Below are 21,460 nucleotides of genomic sequence, written 5' to 3' on the forward strand. Positions count from 1 at the left end.
CAGCCACTCCCCCTCCCCTCCCCTCCTTTCCATTCTTCCACACTCCCCTCGTTCTTCTTTGAATTTTTTTTTTAAGTCCAGTGCAGGATCAATGCATCACTTGTTTGAAAGCACAGGGGAAGTACCCTTTTTATTCTTTTTGTTTTGGCACAAATGGGAATATTGTACAGGGGGCTAAATATCTGGGTAGCAAACGAATTCTAGAGAGGTGTGAATGGCCACATATAAGCCAATTCTATGCCTTTGGGCTTGACTTCAGGGAAAGTGAGGAGTTATGTTCCCGGTGCAGAAGGGGCTTCAGCCTCTGAGTTTATTTGAACGATGGCGTCATAGACATTGTGCTACCCATCATGCTGTGCATGAAGCTGCTTTGTACTAGATCAGACGTCAGTCTACTAAGGTCTGTCTTTTCTACTCAGGCTGGCAGCATGTCTCCGCGGTCTCAGGCAGAGACAGGTCTTTCACATCACCTGTTCCTTCGAACTGGAGATGCTGGGAACAGAACTTGGGACTTTGTGCATGCAAAGCAGCAGCAGCAGCACCTCTGTTATCAAAAGTCTGCCTCGGCCTGCTTATCTCCCCTCTCCAGGTGACTGTATCTTTTGTATAATTCTCTCCATTTGGCTTGGCTTGAGAACAAGGGCTGTATGTGAGGAGTATCCCTCAGCTACAAGATGAGAATTAGGGTCCAAGAGCCGGCAGTGGGCACAGTAGCTGTAATCTTGCAGGTCTGGGGGAAGACCTTATTTCCGATCTTGTTGCCAGAGGCTCAGTGTGTGACTGTGAGCAAGTCATTCCCAACTCTAAAATGGAAATGCTGCCCTATCTCATAAAGAGTATTCACAATCAGCACTTTGAAGCACGCCACAAATTCAGAGCAGGCTGGGGTTTTTTTTCAAAAAAGCAATAGCAAGGAGCAATAATACTGAGACAACATTTTTTTTAAACACATCTAACTATTTATTTGCATCCTATGGAGTCTGCCCTTCCTGAGACTTCAGGTGACATCATACAGTATGACAATTTAGTCAACAGGATGGGATATTCAATATTGGCAGAAGGATGCAGCACGTACACTAAGTAGCAATCTTAAATATGTTTACACAGAATTCAGTCTTCGTACAGGTTTTTAAATGATGCACAGAATTCTGTTTCTCCAACGCTGCACACCTTGCTCCATATGGTGTTTGCTGGCCTCATCGTTCATATTAGAGGATAAAGAAGTGTTTAAAATGAAGCGCAGCGGTTGGATGGTTGGTTCTCTGGATCAGTCAATCACATGAATGTGCAGCATGCCCTGGGTCGGAACAGAAAGACCACACTTGAAGAAAAAGGAAGGCTAGGGCAAGAGACGGGGAGAAGGGGGGGCATTTTCCTTTTAGAGAATGAAGCACGCAGCCAAAAAGGGGTCATTTCCTAGAAAAAGAACTGCAGGAACTCATTAGCATATCTCATTAGCATATCTCATTAGCATATGTCACACCCCCTGAAATCACCGGAAGTGTGTCAGAAGGCAATATCCACTCCTCAGGCCCCGTTCCCCAAAAATCTCCAGGTATTTCCTTGAAGCAGAATGAACTCAAAGCAGCTTACCCTCCTCTGGAGAGCCAGCCCTGCTTGCCACGCACACATGGACTTTCACAAGTCACAAATGAAAATAAAGTAGCAGAATGAATTCAAAGCAGCTTACCCTCCTATGGAGCCCAGCCTCACCTGGCTTGTAGTCACTCACTCACTCACTCACTCACTCACTCACTCACTCACTCACTCACTCACCACAAATGAAAATAAAGCAGCAGAGCAGAATGAATTCAAAGCAGCTTACGTTCCTTTGGAGCCCAACCCCACTTGGCTTGCCCTCCCTCCCTCCCTCCCTTATGTTTCTTTGGAGCCCAGCTCCACTCAGCTTGCACTCACTCACTCACTCACTCATTCTCTCTCTCTCTCTCTCTCTCTCATGAGTCACAAATCAAAATAAAGCAGCAGAGCAGAATGAATTCAACCGTAACAAAAAGAGAAGCACCCTTAGAAGTAAACTGCAAGAACCCGGATGGATAACCACATCTAAGGGAACAAACAATATACTATTAAAGACTCTCTTCAAAATTATATTATGTGAAATGTTCTTAAAGTGGCTCAGTGAATATAAGACAATAATTATTTTTATAATTTCATACTTAATTCACACCAATGTACAAGGTGACTATAAGACACAATGTCCGACCAATAACGGGAGCAGGATTGGCTCCCACAAAGTGCTGAAAGTTCAATAGGGGATTGCCAATCAAGTTCAATAGGGGATTGTAGATATTTATATTTTTGTTTTCCTATTTCTTGACTGATGAAACAAGGAGATGACACAACTTGAAGGAGTAAGGACCTGACAAGGAACCGGTGATTTTAAACACTTGTTTCCAGACTGCATCAGGGGTCATCAGACCTCCTCCCCATGTATTTTCAAAGCTGTAATAAAATGCATTGGTTCAATACAATACGAGTGACTGTTTTTTCTTAATACACAACTTACAATAAATTATAAATTAACTCACCAGTGCTGCTGCTTGGGCAATCTCAGGCAGCATACGGTGCACCCTCTTTACTTGGCCGTGCGCAAATAATTGGTGCAGAAAGCCGACACTTAAATGGCTGTCTTTAAGGAGCCACCCCCGCAAGAAAACCCTCACAGTATTTAAAGCTATACAGTTCCAAAATGTACAGTCATAGATGATACAAATCAATGACCAAAATACATTGCTGATTAATCCAAACTAAAAATATATCAGTTACAAAACAGACCGACAAGATACATAATGCATCTATAGGAAACAAGATAAATTAAATTCATGGTTTAACCCTAGTGGTTGCATGCTCTTCAATAAATGGATCCATTTAGCTTCCCACTGTTGTAATGTTAAAGAGACCTTTGAAGTAGTACCCCCAGAAGCCACCTGCAAAACCATATATCTAAAGTCAGACTCCTTGTGATTCGATTCTATGAAGTGATCAACTAAAGGGGCATCCACTACCCTGTTCTTTATTCTCAAAATATGTTCAAGGATACGTACCTTGACTGGGCGGGTAGTGTTCCCCACATATAGCTTCTTGCATGGGCAAGTCGAAAATGAATATAACTTTATGGTGTTATTACCCTCATTATCAACGACTTCCTTGCCTGAAAGGGACAGTCTGCAAACTCTTCATCTGCCACAGGGAAAACGTCTGCCTCCCAGCAGACCCATCATCTCTGGAAGTAATTCTGTGCTTGAACTTCTTTCCAGGTTCATTGATTCCTTCCTCCAACCTTTTGTGAGAGCCATGCCAGGTTACACAAAGGATACTAGGAATTTTATCCAAAAGGTGTCGGCTTTCAGCACCAATTATTTGCGCACGGCCAAGTAAAGAGGGGTGCACCGTATGCCGCCTGAGATTGCCCAAGCAGCAGCATTGGCGAGTTAATTTATAATTTATTGTAAGTTGTGTATTAAGAAAAAAGTCACTCGCATTGTATTGAACCGATGCATTTTATTACAGCTTTGAAAATACATGGGGAGGAGGTCTGATGACCCTTGATGCAGTCTGGAAACAAGTGTTTAAAATCACCGGTTCCTTGTCGGGAACTGCTGCTTTATTTTTATTTGTGATTCGTGAGAGAGGGGGAGAGAGAGAGAGAGAGAGAGAGAGAGAGAGAGTGAGTAAGTGAGTGCAAGCTGAGTTGGGCTGGGCTGCAAAGGAACGTAAGCTGCTTTGAATTCATTCTGCTCTGCTGCTTTATTTTCATTTGTGACTCATGAGAGAGAGGAGGGGGAGAGAGAGACAGAGAGAGAGAGAGTGAGTAAGTGAGTGCAAGCTGAGTTGGGCTGGGCTGCAAAGGAACGTAAGCTGCTTTGAATTCATTCTGCTCTGCTGCTTTATTTTAATTTGTGACTCATGAGAGAGAGGAGGGGGAGAGAGAGACAGAGAGAGAGAGAGAGAGAGAGAGAGTGAGTGAGTGAGTGAGTGAGTGAGTGAGTGAGTGCAAGCCGAATGGGGCTGGGTTCGAAAGGAACGTAAGCTGCTTTGAATTAATTCTGCTCTGCTGCTTTATTTTCATTTGTGGAGAGAGAGAGAGAGAGAGAGAGAGTGAGTGAGCGAGCAAGTGAGTGCAAACCGAGTGGGGCTGAGCTCTAAAGGACTGTAAGTTGCTTTGAATTCATTCTGCTCTGCTGCTCACTCACCAACTCACTCTCTCTCCCCCTCCCTCTCTCCTACAATTCACAAATAAAACTAGAGCAGCAGAGCAGAGTGAATTCAAAGCATCTTACCCTTCTTTGGAGAGCCCTCATTGCTTACAGGCCTCAAGTACGGCCCATCCCCCCCCCAGTTCCTACCAGGGAAACCAGGAAGTGATGGTGCTGCAGCTGCCACTGCCTGCTGCTAAAGACAAGGGCAGCCAGGAGGAAAAGGAATCCCGTGGGCAGGGCTGAAACCCACGTGACCTCTTTTCAGATCTACCAGAATGCTGCTCCCACTCTGGGGGAGCAATATGGAGGAAAGGGCCAACTCATCCGTCAGTTTGGTGCCCTCCCCTTGCAGCTTTTAAAAATGGCAGAGAGATCTGATTGCAGATTGCTTACTTTCCCCTCTAAATTGGCCAGGGGTCTCCAGCAGGACTAATAGTGGATTGTGGATCCTTGGAAGGCTGGAAGAGAGACTTTTTCAGAAGTCAGTGCTTAGTTCTCGTGGCCTCTTCTTACATGCCTAGGGTAAGGCTGATCGCCACCTTGGGGCCAGGCAGCAATTTCCCCCAGGCCAGTTTGGCTAGGGATCTTGATGGTGTTTTACCATCTTCTGGGCATGGAGCAGGAGTCACTGGGGATGTGGGGTGGGGGAGGTGATTGTGAATTTCCTGCATTGTGCAGGGGGTTGGACTTGATGACTCTGGAAGTCCCTTCCAACACTATGATTCTATGATCTATGCCTTTCAACTCCAACTCCCATCCCATCTAAATCCACTGACTGGACCCTAGTCCAAACACAAACAGGTCCCTTCCAACCATGTGATTCTATGATTCTAAGAGCGGGACCACAAGTGACGCCTGACACAGGTTGGACACTAGTCAGCTTCCCTCAAGTTTTGATGGGAAATGTAGGCATCCTGGTCTTGCAGCTTGGCTCTCTGACTGCTGTCCAATGGACTTTTCAAGTGTCACTTGTCCAAGCTGCCTACATTTCCCATCAAAACTTGAGGGAAGCTGGCAAGTGTCCAACCTGTGTCAGGTGTCACTTGTGGTCCCGCTCTAAGTCTTGGTCAAGCTAGGCCTTTGTAAATGGATAGGTTTGCTTGCAGGGAGGGAGGAATCAAGATGGCAGATTTAGCACCTGATGAGGTGCATGAAAAATATTAGCCATGGACTGAGATAAAGGAAGAGCACGGCTAGTGGTTTGCTTGTACTCCATGCCACCCAAGATTTGGCTTCCCAAATGAATGGGGAGCTTGCAACCAATATCTCTTTGGGGTGGAGAGAGGGATGGGGTGGATTAAGAATCTTCTGTTCCATTTGGAATCTGTTACCTGTGAGTCGGCCACTGCTGTGTTGTTCATGTGCTGCTTGGTTCTCAGGGTTGGCACTTGGTCTTGGTACATTCCTGAAAGAAACAGTGTGCAAGTTATGAACCCTGAATACCAGCATATTCAATGCAGTGGAATGCTAGCCGGTTGCTACTCTGTAAAGTGTCCTGTGGGATACTCCAGTTCCCTCTCTTCCTGCCTTGTCCGAGGCACAGAGAGACGAGTGAGCCAGGGCTGTGCCAGGTCATCCTTCCCTTTGGAAGCCATTCCAAACAGCACCCAACCCAGGGCTCTGGTATTCTGGTAAAAAGGATGTCTTGGAGCTGGAGCCAAGACCTTCTCTTGCAATGCAGAATAATCCAGGGCAGGCCCTCGCCCAGTACCAGGCAAAGAGTGTCATGGTGAATACATTCACTTACGATTCAGCGCATTCAGGGTTTTCCTAACCATAGCTTCACTCCACTGTATGTAACGGTTCACCTGGAAAGGAAGAGAATTTAGAACTGTAGCGGGGAGAGAGAGCAATGGTTCCTTGTTCAGGGCCATGAGTAGTCAGATACAAACCAAGAGCTACAGCATGCTTTCCAAAAACCAAGGCAGAAGAGCCTGCTCTGTTGACCCAGAAGAGGCAGAAGTCCACACTCCATTTTCCCCCTATCAAGCCTGATGAATCCCAGGGTTTCAATTGTCTGTCACTTACACAGCTGATGTTGTCTTCCTGCATGTAACTGAAGGCAGCACATTGGTCAGCCTTTTGTACTGGGATCCAGTAGCAACGAAGTCTTTTTTGGCTTAGTAGGACTGTCTAAGAGCTGAAACAGACGAGATGAGTTACTAGAGTTTGTGTTTCCTTACCTCAAGGTTTGTCAGGAACTGTAGGTGTCCTTGCAGCTTAAAGTTTAACATTAACAGAGCGGCAGGGAGGGAAGTGCAGGGGTGGGGCGCCTTTCCTCCCGCTCTCCAGGTGCATCGCTGCATTTCTCCTTCCCCTGCTTGTGCGGCCCAGAGCTACATAGCCCGCTCACACAGAGCATCGCTGCACCCCCCCCTCGCCCAGCCCCCAGAGAGCAACGCTGGGCTATGCGGCTTCGGGCGGGGGCCAGGCATGCGAGGGGGGAGATGCAGTGATGTTCTGGGTGCCTTTCCTCCCGGCTCTCCCGGTGCAGCCTGGCGTCGCTCTGCAGGGGCCAGGCCAGGTGAGGGGGGGGGAGATGAAGCGATGCTCCGTGCAAGCGGGCTATGAAGCTCTGGGTCACATGAACAGGGGAAGGGGAAATGCAGTGATGCACCTGAAGAGTGGGAGGAAAGGCACCCCACACCTGCACTTCCCTCCCTGCTGCTCTATTAATGTTAAACTTTAAGCTGCAAGGATGCCTACACTTCCCGACAAACCTTGAGGTAAGGAAACATGAGTTGAACTTTAGTAACTTGCCACGTCTGTTTCGGCTCTCATTCTAGCAATTACCAGGATTTCCTTTTCTAGCCATCAGAAACTGTATCTGACTGGGGGTTTAGTAATTCCAGAGATACTTCCCTTTTTATTAACCAGATTAGTAAATCATCTAACATGGCAGGCATGTTGATATAGTACAAACAGATTTGGACTGAATTGTTTTCTACAGTTTCTTAGCTAAAGGTGAACCAGTGTTATTAAAACACTTTTTTTTTTTTTTACAATGCTTTGGTAACTTTTACTGAAGCATCTTGTGGACCTACTAACTATGGACTGGCTAGTAAACTTTTTTTTTAATAAAAATTTTGTGTTTTTATAATATATGGGGAAGGGGTTACAACAGGACATAACCTTTATGAGATTCACATTCAAGACACATAGTCACCCATCTCTATATAGAAAGCCATTATATATGTAGTTAGCACCCCTTATACCTTCAAAATTCCCTTTTATTAATTTCTATATTTTTAATCCCCTTACTCTGTATCTTATACTTCTAGTAATTTTTTCTTTTATGTATATTACAAAGAGATCACATTACACCTCTTTTACCTTCTACTCTGGCATCTTAGATCCATAATCACTCTAGGAGTGGGGGTGGGTGGGGGGTGGATAGCAGAACATACCATATCAGCAGGACAGTAATATACAACAACTTAGAGATGAGAACAATTTTTATATTAATTTCCTCTCTTTCTTATATCTGTTCTGGCCATGCCTCCCAAGCTTGTCTGCTTATATTCTCATAATAGTAAGGCTATAAAGGCCAGATCAATATCTAATTTGATAACACTTTTTTATTCTTTCAAAAGAAAAAAGAAAAGAAATATATGTGTATATATATATATGTATGTGTGTATATGTGTATATATATATCTTTCCTCTATTTTGTTCTAGCCAAACCTGTTTACTTGGGTTTTCATATTGATAAGGCTAGGATAATCACATAAGTATATAGTTAAAACACAACTTTACCTTTTCAAAAATATTAGCTCCTTCATCTATTTTATTTTGACCATCTGTACTCATTTTCTTGGATTTTCATACTCATAAAGTTAAAAAGAACAGGTGATCATTTAACTTAGTATTTTATATTTTTGAGAAGGAGTTCAATCTGAGTAGAGTTGTTAGGATCCAAAAACCCATTATCCTAAACTATATAGTGTTATATAAAAAAGAGGAGGTAAGGAAAGAAAGGAAAGGCTATTTAAGTAAGAGGTTAAGTCTGCCTTAATAAGTCCTGATGTGTCGCAGAATTCTGATCGTTGTTTTTTCTTCTCTCTTCATGAAAAGTAGTATATCCAGTCCTTAGTCCTCTTTTCCCTCTCGGTATTGGCATGTGTAATTCTTTCGATACAGATCTGCTTTCTTCTTCTTCTTCCTTCGTGAGGCGTAGTACATCCAGTCCATGTTCTCTCTGCGCCACCAAAGATAGATTTCCTTATCTTCCAGCCATTTCTGAGGGGGATCAGTATGAATGCAGTTACTGCTCTGTTCATTATTCTGTTTTAAGATCGGCAGCGTTCTCTTCTCCCCTTTCTGTGTTAGCATGCCTGCTTCTTTCTGTGCAGGTCTGTTTCGTGGCCCCAGCTCTTCTTCTGTAGTAGTGATTTGTGTCTTAAAGCTGTGGAAGCTGTTTGGAAGCTGTGACGCAGATCATTTTGTTCCGTTCCCATTAATTCTGTTCCTCCAGCAATTTTTTTTGTATTGTAGATCTTTGTAGACCTCTCATCTTTTCCCACTCCCAGCAGTGCATCTGCTTTAATTAATAATTTCGTCGTTATTTTTGACATCTCTTGCAAGCCAGCAAGTATCTCCTCCTCCCACAAAGCCATTTCAGAAGGTGGTAAAAAAACCTTCGTTTTGGTTAATTATTTTCAAAGGTTTATATAGCATTCCAGCAATTCTGGTAATTACTAAGAGAGCCTCTTTAGCATTCCTCTCCTCTGCCCCTCCCAGCTCGCTTGAGTGGCCCACGTAGTCAGGCTGGATTGCTCTGTGTAACCTCGTATGACCATAAATCTGTCCACTTACTTGATGGAAGGCAGTGGGGTCAGTAAAGAATTGTCTTTTTTTCTTGTCTTGTTAAGAATCTGGTTGATTGCTGTAGTTTCTTTTGGCCTGCTGGACTCCTGGTTAACAGTTAAGTAGCCATGTTGGCTCCTTCTTTGGTCCCCACTTCAGGAACTGGTATCTGGGCTTCAGGAGGCTTGCCAGTCCCCCTAAGCTCTTCCGCCGTGTTTCAGCCTGCCTCACCTATCCGGGGGGAGGGCTTGGGGGTCCGATATCTCGGCTCCCAAGGAACCAGGAAGGTCATGGCAGGGAGCTCATAAAACTGTCTCACCCGGAAGTCACTAGTAAACCTTTGTGTGTGTGTGTTAGATGCTGTCAAGTTGCCTCTGACCTATGGCAACCCTATGAAGGAAAGATCTCTAAAACAACATATCATTAACAGAGTTGCTCAGGTCCTGCAAACTGAAGGACGGGGATTCTTTTATTGGGTCCAGCCATCTCATTTTAGGTCTTCCTCTTTTCCTACTGCCTTCCACTTTTCCTAACATTATTGATTTTCCCAGAGAATCTTGTTTTCTCATGATGTGACCAAAGTACAATAGCCTCAGTTTTGTCATTTTAGCTTCTAGGGAGAATTCAGGCTTGATTTGATCTAGTACCCACTTATTTGTCTTTTTGGCTGTCCATGGTATCCGCAAAACTCTCCTCCAGCCCCACATTTAAAATGAATCCATTTTCTTCCTGTTAGCTTTCTTCACTGTCCAACTTTCACATCCATACATAGTAATGGGAAATACCATTGTTTGGATTATGTATCGTAATGGGCGATACAATTGTTTGGATTATCTTGATCTTGGTCTCTAAAGAGTATCTTTAAGGATCTTCTCTAGCTCCCTCACATCTGCTCTTCCAAGTCTCAATGTTCTTCTGATTTCTTCATTGCAGTCTCCCTTTTGATTGATGATTGAGCCAAGGAATAGAAAAATGTGAACAATTTCAATTTCCACATTGTCAGCTTTAAAACTGTGTAATTCCTCAGTAGTCATTACTTTTGTCTTCTTGATGTTCAGCTGTAATCCTGTCTTGGTGCTTTCACCTTTAACCTTCATCAAGTCTTCACTATTTTCTGCCAGTAACGTGGTATCATTTGTATATCTCAAATTGTTAATAGTCCTTCCACCAATTTCCACTCCACCTTCTTCTAGATCTAATCCATCTTTCCTTATGAAATACTCTGCATAGAGGTTGAACAGGTAGGGGAATAATATGCATCCTTGTCTGACACCCTTGCCAAACCATTCTGTTTCTTCATATTCTGTCCTGACAGTAGCCTCTTGTCCAGAGTACAGGTTGTGCATCAAAACAATCAGATGTTGTGGCACCCCTATTTCTTTTAAAATGCTCCATGGTTTTTCATGATCCACATAGTCAAAAGCTTTGCTGTAATCTATAAAACACAGGCTGATTTTCTTCTGAAATTCCCTGGTATGTTCCATTAGCCATTGTAAATTTGCAATGTGATCTCTGGTGCATCTTCCTTTTCTGAATCCAGCTTGAACATCTGGCATTTCTCATTCCACAGTAAACCTTTAGCTTGATTAATATCTCTTTTTCAAAATAGTAAAGAGTCCGATGTCACTGTAGTATGAGCTTTCGAGAACTACAGCTCTGTCAGATGCATTTGACGAAGAGAGCTGTAGTTCTTGAAAGCTTATGCCACAATAAAATTGGTTAGTCTTAAAGGTGCCACTGGACTCTTAACTATTTTGGAACTACAGACTAACATGGCTAACTCCTTGAGATCTCTTATTCAGTTATTTTTTAAAAACATTCTTTTATACTTTTAGAAGCAGAAAAGAGCAAGAATCCAGTAGCACCTATAAGACTGACAAAATTTGTGGCAGGGTATGAGCTTTCATGAGCTACAGCTCACTTCTTCAGATACAGACAGACTAACCCATCTTGATATTTATATTTTTAGGTTATTGAAAATAAGCCAGTGAAGAATAGTGGCTGGACAAGGACCATGTACTAAAAAATATTCACATTTGAGAGTATAAAGGATTTGTTGTATCTGTAAGATCCCTGTACTTGTTTTTCATTTGTTTTTAAGACCAGAGTTAAGTCCCAGTGTAAATTTTATATACTAGATCACTGATGACGTTGCAAAGCATTTGATCTTCTCTTTTATAACTGATAATAGGCGTGGTTTACATGTTGATTATTTTGTGGCACTGTATTTATTAAAGGATATTCATTTTGTTCATTATCTTATTGGTTTTTAAATATTAGGTTTCTCTGTCCTATAATTATACATGCAGGCATCAGGCATAGATCCTTTGCTGGCAGGCTCAGAAAGTGGGAATTGGATGCTTCCATGCCCTAAGGACCATTTATTTTCCTATTTATCTACCCTGCCTGTGCCTGTGGGAATAATTATCCCTCAAAAAAAGGGCTCTGTTGCATCCTTCTAAAGGTGGTCTCCACAGCTGCACCACTTTGCTGAAGAACCATCTATTGCATCTGCCAGGCTAGATACAGTTATACCCCCAGGTGGCTTTGTGCAAATATTCTACTTTCCCAAGCGTTATTTGTTCAAATCTCTGAAGAAGAGCAAAGCAATGGATATGTACTTACATTTGTCCCAGCCACAGGTGAAGAAATTAAAAGGTCATCAGGGCTGTAAAACAAAGGAAGAAACTGGGTAATTTGGATAGGGGTCAACCTGCTGAACGTCTCACTGCCAGTCCTAAAACTAGTCTTGCCTGCTTATGCAAAATAACTGCAGTAATAAAGCAAGTGGGCTCTTCAGTAGATCCACTAGCTAACTGGGTATACAGGTATCCAAAGGGCAATGAGCTAGTTGGCATTTGGCTTCTGGACTAGGCCAGGCTTGGTTTCCAAAGGTGCCAGCATGCCATCAAGGAAGATCAGGCTCCAGCGACAAAATCAAGGAAATGCTCTTCAGGAGAAGTCCATGAGCTCCCCAGAGTAACTTAGAGCCAAAACACACGTTAAGAAATACCTAGGTTCAGCACGTGTTCTCTTACCTCAAGGTTTGCCGGGATCTGTAGGCGTCCTGGAAGCTTAAAGTTTAGCATTTACAGAGCAGCAGGGAGGGAAATACAGGCGCCTGTATTTCCCTCCCTGCTGCTCTGTAAATGCTAAACTTGTTCTCTTACCTCAAAGTTTGCTTGGATCTGTAGGCATCCTGGAAGCTTAAAGTTTAGCATTTACAGAGCAGCAGGAAGGGGAAGGGAAATACAGGCACCTGTATTTCCCTCCCTGCTGCTCTGTAAATGCTAAACTTTAAGCTTCCAGGACGCCTACAGATCCCGGCAAACCTTGAGGTAAGAGAACACGTGCTGAACCTAGGTATTTCTTAACGTGTGTTTTAGCTCTTAGTCAGGGTGCAAGCATTGCAGATGGGCTAGGCACATTAGTCGCCCTCTTGCATCTCTTGGACAGTTTGGTCTGCTGTTAGATACCCAGTGTGGCTGCCGACCTGTGCTGCTGCTGCTACAGAGGTGCTCCCTGACTGTAATTGCTTCAAGCTGAGCAAGATTTGTGTCCAGTTGCACCTTAAAGACCAACTAGATTGCCAGGATATGAGCTTTGGAGAATCAGAGCTCCTTGCCAGTTAATGTGGTAACCCCTTAGAAAAGCACTGCTTCTTTAGCAACAACCAGAGGAGTTAGCCGTGTTAGTCTGTAGTAGCAAAATCAAAAAGAGTCCAGTAGCACCTTTAAGATTAACCAATTTTATTGTAGCATAAGCTTTCGAGAATCAATCTACCAGGACATTCCATCAAAGACTTAAAGGTCGCTGTGGTTCAACAGAAACCTTTCAAAAACAAAATCCAATGGGAGGCTGCTGAATTGGAATTCCTATGCAAATTTGACTCTGTCAAGCTGGGACTGAATAGAGACTATGAATGGTTATCACAGGTAACAGATTTCCTTTACAGAGGCGTGGTCTAGGGGAGCCCAGTGATGCCTGGTGTGGGCTTTCGGGGACCACAGTTCTCTTTGTCAGATGCATCTGGCAGGGAGAGCTGTGGTTATCGAAGACTTATACTATATAGTAATTGGATGCTTTCACTGCTCCAAACTAACATGGCAAACTGACTCCACACCAAAAGGAGATGTTTACATTTACTAGCAAAGGAATGTTTGGGTTGCCTCCCCGCTAATTGCATCCTGTCCCCTTGTGATATATGTCCCCTTCTTTCTCCCCTCTCTCCCCTCCTCTTCTGTATTTGACCAGTTCGGATCATGCATCTGATGAAGAGAACTTGATTCTCGAAAGCTTATGCTACAATAAAATTGGTTAGTCTTAAAGGTGCTACTGGACTCTTCTTTATTTAGCAACAACCGTATCCATTTCACCATTTCATACAGTTTCATACCAGAATTGTACAGGACAAATTGCCACAAGCAAAGAAAATGTTTCCAAAGATTTTCCATGCTCAGATGTTAAGATCCAACACCTTTTGTAAGAGCTGGGGAGGAGCAATGGCTGGCTGGGGAAGGGGGGGTGAGTTTGAATGAGGGAATAGACAAATGCTTTTTATTTTGGAGGTTTAGACTGCATCAAAATCTATTTTCCTAGTTTAAAAAGTTTCTCTTAGCTAAGAACAGGCAAGAGGAGGGAGGGCAAGTTGATTGCTCTCCAGCCACACCCTGTCAGACCTTTTGAGATGCTGATACCTTGCCTGGGTGCAGACGATGCAGTGATGACAGGAGACTTTGGCATAAGGCAGGGCCTTAGATGGCAAGTCAATACAGGGTAAGTGGTAGCCCTGGCCCTCTTGGCAAGCAACGTCTTCAAAGGCTCCGTGGTGGCAGTGGGTATCAGGGCAGGATTCAGATGTAACAAAGAAAATAAAGATTTGTGTGTATTGGCCTAGAAACCCTGCGAAGTGAGATATTTACAAGAATTGCTAGAGAAATCACTAATTTTACTAATCATTAATTGGTAATTATTGGAAGACGTTGACCACTAATAATAATCTTGGCCTACCTTGCATGGTTGTACATTCCTCTAGGGATTCTTACATCTTAGAAAACTTGAAATGCAATATATAAATGCTTATTAAAACTATCGTTTATTAATTTCTAGATAAGAATCCATTACCTGTCTAAAGACAGCTTCACAATCAAGTAGTTTCCAGATGCTTCAAAGGTGATCTTTAAATAAACTTCCTGCAATCACATAATGGGAGGCAAATATCAATAATCTGAAACTTAGCAGTCACCTTTTCATTACTTTAAAATCCTTGTGCATTACGTGGACAATAAATGTGGATCAGACTCAAAGTCTGTTACCAGAACTGCTCTTTTATTATAATGGGGAATTAGCTGCAGCAGTCTGTAACTTAATATTAAGCGCGGATCATAACCTATGTATACGGAGGTCCCGATCCCAGACACTCTAGTGAAAAAGAGGCAGACAACGAATAAGTTCCAAACACGTGTATTTAGTGTGGCATAAGCCTAACTTGCACAATCATACAAGGAACACATAAGATCTAGGAAAATACAGAGTAGGAAATACAGAGACGTTCGCATTAGCGGGTTCCCAACGATGATAAGGGAAATACTCACAATCCTGGAGCGAAGCAGAGACACAGCAGCGAGGGTGGCCCAATGCCAGCACTGGGACCACAGACGGACAGCAAGGAGGTCTGGATAGGGAATGGCCTGAGCACCGAGTGGTCTGGGAGACCAGCTTAAATACCCCAAAACGTACCCTGGGGCTGGTGCTGTACTTGGTGGTTCTCACAGTCTAAAACAAAGGTTCTAATGGGTTACTGAATGGTTTGGATGGGCCACTTTGGTAATCAGATTGTGATAAGTGACACCTCAGGAAGAGGGGACAAAAGAGGGAGGGGGAAATCCGAGTGGGCTGAAAGGATGTTCCAGCGGACAGGGCTTGTCCTGATGTCATCAGCTCTGGAATGCGGAGGTTTCTTTGAGATGCATTCTCTAAGTGCTTGGGATGGTCGGCACTTAGTTCCTTCTCCGGGGCGGCTCCTAAGATATGCAGAGCGGGGCGAGGGGCTCTCGCTGCGGACGTGGTGTGCCCGCTTCGCCGAAATGGCTTCTCAAAGCAGTCTTCTTCCCTGGGTCTTCTGGGGGCCTGAGAACATGGATGCCGGCTGGGCATAGCTGGGGCTGGATAGCAGGCTGCCCGGTAGCGAGGGCAAGCTCGGCGACCGGCCCGCGGGAGGCTCCAGGCGGGAACTGACCAGGGAGCGCCTAGCCAGGCTCGCTGGAGGTTTCCCCGGCTGGCGCCCGACTGCTAGCAGCGGCTTGGGCCCATATGAGGCAGGCTTCCATGGAGGCAGGGGGAGCAACACTTTAAAACACAGTCCAAAGCAGGGAACAGGCACGGTCCGTGGCAGATGGCAATGCAGGCACGGGGCACACTTGTAACACAGTCCAAACACACACTGGGAAGTCCAGATACAGGTCAGGGCAGGGTTGCCCAGAAAGAGAGTCCTTTGTGCAGATATCCAAACATGGAGTCAGTAAACTACACAGTCTATTGCAGCAGCAAGGTAATTGACACGCAGACAGGAAACTGACACGTGTATCAGAACACGCACGTGCAAAGCAGTCTTTGGTGTAGCAGTGAAACAGCAATGCAGGTAACTTTAGCACAGTTCATGGCAGGCCTTAAAGCAGGGGAGGGGGCCTACTTGGCAACAATTCCCCCCCTCGGAGACCCCGTGACGTCAGGCGCGCGGGTCTCCGAACTTGACTTCAAAGGCGAGGTGGTTGGCAATGTCCGGTGGTCGAGCTTCGAGCGAAGAAGGAGTGGGAAGGGAAGGGGGAGGAGGCGTCACTCAAAAATTTAGTTTGGAGAACCACCTAACCGAATAAGTGCAATTTAGATCAGCCAATGGGCTGCAGGTCTCTGGGTTCACACCAGGGGGTGTGCTAAGTGCAATCGTCAGAATAAATAGCAAAAATTCATAGGTAATAGCAATTCATAGTGATATAGGCAGCAATGAGCAATTCATGCATATAAATAGCAATAATTCATATTTGTGTACAGTGATCAATTCATGGATGAAGGTAATTCATACGGAATTCATGATGGGTTAAAAGCATTAAAAACCAGGAGCAATTCATATACATGGATTAATTCATAATCATAAGATTAAAAGCAAGGGCAATTCATGGATACATTTATGAATGCAAGAATAAAAGCAGGCTACTTCATAGGAAATTAAAACAAAGCTCATAGGCGAGGGAATAATTCATATAAGAAAGTGCAAGTCAGGTAGAACAATTCATGGGTGATTAAAACCATAAATACATATATATATAGGATTAAAACAATAATTCAGGAAGTTAAAACCAATTTCATAGAAAAGCAAGTGCGTGGAAACAATTCATGAGGGGGGGGAGCGACGGAAGGGCTCCTGGGGGCAGAAAAATAAACTTCGCAATTAAAAGACCAACTCATGCGGCCAGATTAAAAACAAATTCATAGAGCTTAAAATCAGAAATAAAATATCCTTTAAAAGAGACTGCTCAGGAGAAGTCCCGGCTAAAACCCAATTCATAAAATGATAAATAGGCTAGAATTACCTCGGCGGAGGGAGTCAGGTTAAAAAGGCAATCCATAAGGTTAAAATCAAATTCATAGGGATAAAGTTAATAGGGGGTGATAAAAGGGTCCCAGTTCATGGGAAGATCATGGGCGCACTTGCGATAGATAGAGGGAGGGACTAGTTCGGGGCTAAATTCATGGGTGTAAAATTCATAAGAAGCAATGGGAAGAAATTCATAGAACAATAGAGCAACAAAGATCACAGACGGCTCAGTCCGCAGTACAGCTGCTGGACTGGGTTGCATATTTACAATAACAAGCAAGCTTAGTCTATGTGCTCCAAAACACACTTCCACCCCCCCTTGCTGTCTACGTCAATCCGCAGAGCAGGGTCGGCTGGCGGCAAGAAGGGCTTCGGGCACACAGTTCTAGTCCTCATGGAGGTGGCTGGCGGTTCGAAGGCTGGCCATGGGCTGGGAGGCGGAGAAATATGTCCCCCCCTAGTCCACAAGAGGGCCTCGGAGCGGTGTCCGGCAGCAAAGCGTCCATGGGGCTGGTTCAGGATCCGTACACATGATCATAACAACACAAGCAATAAAACAAACAAGGGCTGAAAACGGGGTGCCAAGAACAACCCTTAAGGCAGAAGAAGGTTGGGGTTATAGTGATCCAAGCGGTAAGACAGCTGGAGTTGCTGGAGCTGTCGGCGGCTTCAACAGCCCAAATACAGCAGTGAGGCACATAACAAAACTTGAAAGGCCAAAATAACGACGATCGGGTGTAAAGCCAAATTGTAAATTCCAGTGGCAGTGGCGCTCCAGCCAAAGAGGGTCTCCCACCACGAGTGCTCACCGGTGGTCTTAATCCGCTGGGCAAGATCCAAAATCTCCTTTCCGTTGTGGGACACAACCAAAGCAGTGGTGTCCCCGTCCCTCTGGATGCTCTGGAGGGTGCGATGTAGCTGGGGGTGGGTCAGGAGCTCGTGGATTAGCTCCAGACCGATGCCGAGGGAGACTGGCTTCACATAGCGATAGATTGAGGGTGCCACCAGGATCTCTTCTTGGGTCCAGACCGGTACCGTGTAGGTGAAGTCGCAGGCTGCTACCGACGATAGGTTGCAGAAGCAGCAATTGACTCCCGGGATCACGGGCTTCAGCTGGAACGAATTCAGGACCACAAAATCGCAGGCCGTTCGCACGCAGGCACATCCTTTCCCAATGTAGACCACAGCGGAGCTGTTCTCCCGGACGACCTCAAAAGAGCACTCGTTGAGGGCGTCGACTTGCGGGGCTACACAGGGGTGATGAGGTGCAAAGGCTTGGTCCTGGCAAATGAAGCCGGTCTGGTCTTGATGCTGGCACCCTTGGAGGCTGACGAGCTGCCATCCGGTCGGGGTGAAGCGGGCCCAATGGTCGGGGTGGCGGGCGTAGAGGACTTCGGTATCGCTGACTTGGAGTCCCAGAGGCACGACTGGATACACATGGAATGACTCGTGCGCACTGGCCGTTAATAAAAATAATTTAAGCTCCTGGGTGGTCGGTGAGAATGAGGAATTTACGAGAGACCACCAGGATTCAAGCTCCAGTTCTAGGGGTGACAATTTGGGCATAATCAATCTTTTAATTTCCAGGGGCAAGTGCCCATCCGTGGGTTGCCGAATTAGCCCCATGGCCACAGCCTGATTTAATTGTTGGGCTTGCATACATGCCATGGCTATTGACATGTTGCGTTCAAAAGACTGTGTTCCTTTGAGCAGCAGAGAAAAATCTCTTTCAATTTGACTCTCCCAGTTAACTAAAATGGAGCTGATCTCGTGTTGCCCATTCGCAATGGAATTTAGGGACTGCACCACCGGTTTACCTAAGTCGGAGATGCTGGTCGTGACATGGGCAAACTTATTAGCGAGAGTCTCAATGTTGACCGAATCCATGATTGCTAAGCCTCCGGCTGCAGGAGCAGTCCAGTCGGCAATGCTTCGTCTGGCATGCGAGAGAGAGGGGGAGGGATCGATCCACAGTTGTAGCCATGCATTCCAACCCTTGCTACCGGCCTCCAGATAGGGAGCGCACTGCGGCAGCCTCTGGGTTACATTTAGCTCAGCTAAGTCTATGCGGATCTCTTTTAAAGACATTTGCGGGCGGACTAGAACTCTCTCTCGAATGTCAGTTTTCAAAACATGGGAGCCCACTGGGACTGCGGTGGGGGCTGGCCTGATGCGGGGAAGAAACATACATGGAATTGGAGCAAGTGGTGAAACCGTATCGGTAGTTGAATAGCATACTAATTCTTGGGACATGGTTTTTACTCCTACACATAAAATAACAAGCTCTGGGGGTCGGATCCACTGGTCTTCGCAACTGCGGAAGTTAGTGCGATCCGTGGGGGTGGTCATATTGCTCTGCTGCACAACCTTGCAGACCATCATTTCGTTCCCTGCCAGGGTATTGACACATCTCCAGTGGGGGTAGGGCATTAATTTGGACGGGCGTCCCTCTGTTAGGGTGCCTGCCAGCACGAGCAAACACAGAGTAGCCAGGTGCCTCATCTCCTGGCCTTCTTTTTCTTTTTGTGGCGAAAATATCCTGGGGAGACCTGCGGATATAAGTACAGGTTCCCTGAGTTTATTGCAGCGAAAATAAACGAATGAAGTGAAGTGGGGAAAAAGGGAGGGTGTATTTCCGCCAGCACTGTCTGTTAAGCGGGGTTCGAACGAGAAGTCCCAGGGGCACTAAGCGAGCCTTCCAGCTTGTTGCTCTGGGGAACTCCTGTGCGGGGGCTTCTTCCTAAAGCATGTATATTTCAGAGGGTAACGTCTTTACGTCGAGCAAGGGTCGGCTGTGCGTCAGGCGGGATTATGCAAACTCGCCCCAGGGGTCCCTGGGTGCCTAGACTATGTGGCCTTCAGGTGCCCCTTGCTCGGTGGCGGGCTATTTTTATTTTGCGGGCTGAGAGCTATCGGTCCGGCTCGGCCTGGCCTTGCCGCTTCAAAACGAAAAAAACTAGAGAGCGGTTTCCAGCAACTATAAGGGTTGCTGCTAAAGGAAACCTTCGTTCTATTTTTCTAAAATAATTTTTAAGTAGGGGTGGTTAGGGTTGAAGGTATGTTTTATGATGGTTTGCTTTTGCTTTGCCTTTTTCCCTCTGCTTTTTTGCAGGACCTCTTGTATGTATTTCGGCGGACCATATTTTTTCCTAGGATCAATTTTTGGAGGGACTCCCTCGGGAGGCCCCAATTTCATGTTAAAAGAAAGAAACACACAAAGCAAAAGCACACGGGCGTGGGTTACTTTCAGGTTGCCCTCACTTGGAAGGCCTGGCAGGGCTTCATTATAACTTCAATATGTCTCCCCCCCTTCTTTTCCCTTGTACGGTACGGGCAAGGGAAAAGATTACGTGGGGCGGGCGGCTGCTGGCGGAAAGGGCCGAAGTGGAGCCGAGGGTGCTCGGCAGCGTTTATCGAGAAGCGGCGGAGGCGGCCGAGATCTGCCGGCGCCACTGGGTCTGGGTTATTCGGGGGTCATCTTGGCGCGGGGGATTCTGGCTATGTAAATGAGGCACGCTGCCCCTTGTGCGTAGCTAACGCACCTCAATAACACATTCCAGAGGTAACATATTTACAAAATACTGGCGGGTCTTTTACCTTTGCACTAAAGCGTACTGGCTGGTGGCGCCGTATAGCAACTCACCATGACGAACATGAACATTAGTAAAAGAGGGGTGTTGGGCTATTTGGGGATCCTTTTCCAGGGGAGGCACGGCCCTCAAAGCCAAAGCCGACCATCATGCGAAAGCGTGGGTCAAGCAGGTGAGACCCCGAATCTACGTAGATGCGGGATCTTCACCAGCACGGCGGGTGAAATGTTTTCAAATACAGAGATCACCTTTATTGGTGTGTCTCCAATATTGGAAATGCATTCACTCTTGGGCTAAAGCCTCTCCAAACACTTTCACACAGCAAATCTCTTTTGCCTGTGCAATTTTTTTCCGAACATGCGGCTCTGAATTCCAATTAAGAATCACTCTTGGTGGTGGTCCTATTTGGCTTTGGTTGCCGTGTCTTCCCCAAGGGTCCCAACTGTGGGGCCCGCCTAATGAAGTTAAAGAATAGAATTGGAAAAACTCTTGACATTCACACCTATATCTACATATTCTACTGTTTCTTTTATACTAAGGCTACAAAGGTCTGGTCTAAGGGGACGCAGGGTATCTCTGGCCCAGGGTGAAGGGACGTTTGGCGAATCACTGGGCAGAGGGGGGCCGGGCTGGCGGCGGCTCCCCCAGGGTCATACACAGGAGGGGCGGTTTGCAGCGGCTTCCCTTTCCATTCTTTTAATTGAGAGGCGTGAAAGTATTTTAGCCAAGTGCCTCCTGTCTTTCTCTGGATAGCTACCTGATAGACGGCTGGGGAGACTCTTTTCGTTTTTTTTTTTTTATATAAATTTTTTTTATTTTTCATAACTACAAAACACTACACCAGACTATCACAAGGAAAGGGAAGAGGGAAGGGACAAAGGGGAGTGGAAAAAGAAAAAGGGGGGGGAATGAACTACAAACACTAAACACTACACTTCAATGTTTCCCTTCATACTGTCATAATACAAAAATAGCTCCATAGAATAATGATGGAGTGGTTAATCATACAGAGAATAAACATTTCAAATTCTGATTAAACTTTCCTCCCCCTTCTGGGTCCCGGACGCAATTCTCTCTGTGCAACTGCTGTTGCAATGCTCTCCTCTTCCCCCCCCCCCTCCGGCTCCTCCTTTTCTTCGTTCTTGGTGCAGCAGAATTCTGGGTTTTTATTCTCAAAATCCTTTAGTTGATCTTCTGATAATATCTTATAGGCCTGATCTTTATATCTGAACCATATTCCTTCCGGGAAT

The 21,460-nt window shown here is 45.4% G+C and overlaps 1 protein-coding gene across 2 annotated transcripts in view; it reads right to left on the minus strand.

The window, feature by feature from the left end:
* Nucleotides 1–943: 943 nt before the first annotated feature.
* Nucleotides 944–21,460, minus strand: part of LOC129327751 (uncharacterized) — a 41,565-nt gene continuing 21,048 nt past the window's right edge. Inside the window, exons 6-10 of one of the 2 annotated variants that reach the window (XM_054976512.1) lie at nucleotides 14,151–14,218; nucleotides 11,652–11,694; nucleotides 5,968–6,028; nucleotides 5,552–5,625; nucleotides 944–1,297 (exon numbers count right to left, since the gene is read on the minus strand). In XM_054976512.1, coding sequence (XP_054832487.1) covers nucleotides 1,268–1,297; nucleotides 5,552–5,625; nucleotides 5,968–6,028; nucleotides 11,652–11,694; nucleotides 14,151–14,218 — 276 coding nt within the window. In that variant the 3' untranslated portion in view covers nucleotides 944–1,267. The remainder of the gene's footprint in view (nucleotides 1,298–5,551; nucleotides 5,626–5,967; nucleotides 6,029–11,651; nucleotides 11,695–14,150; nucleotides 14,219–21,460) is intronic. The other variant, XM_054976519.1, reaches the window with a different exon arrangement.

This window comes from Eublepharis macularius, chromosome 1 (assembly GCF_028583425.1).
Source record: "Eublepharis macularius isolate TG4126 chromosome 1, MPM_Emac_v1.0, whole genome shotgun sequence".
In the NCBI taxonomy this organism is placed as follows: domain Eukaryota; kingdom Metazoa; phylum Chordata; class Lepidosauria; order Squamata; family Eublepharidae; genus Eublepharis; species Eublepharis macularius.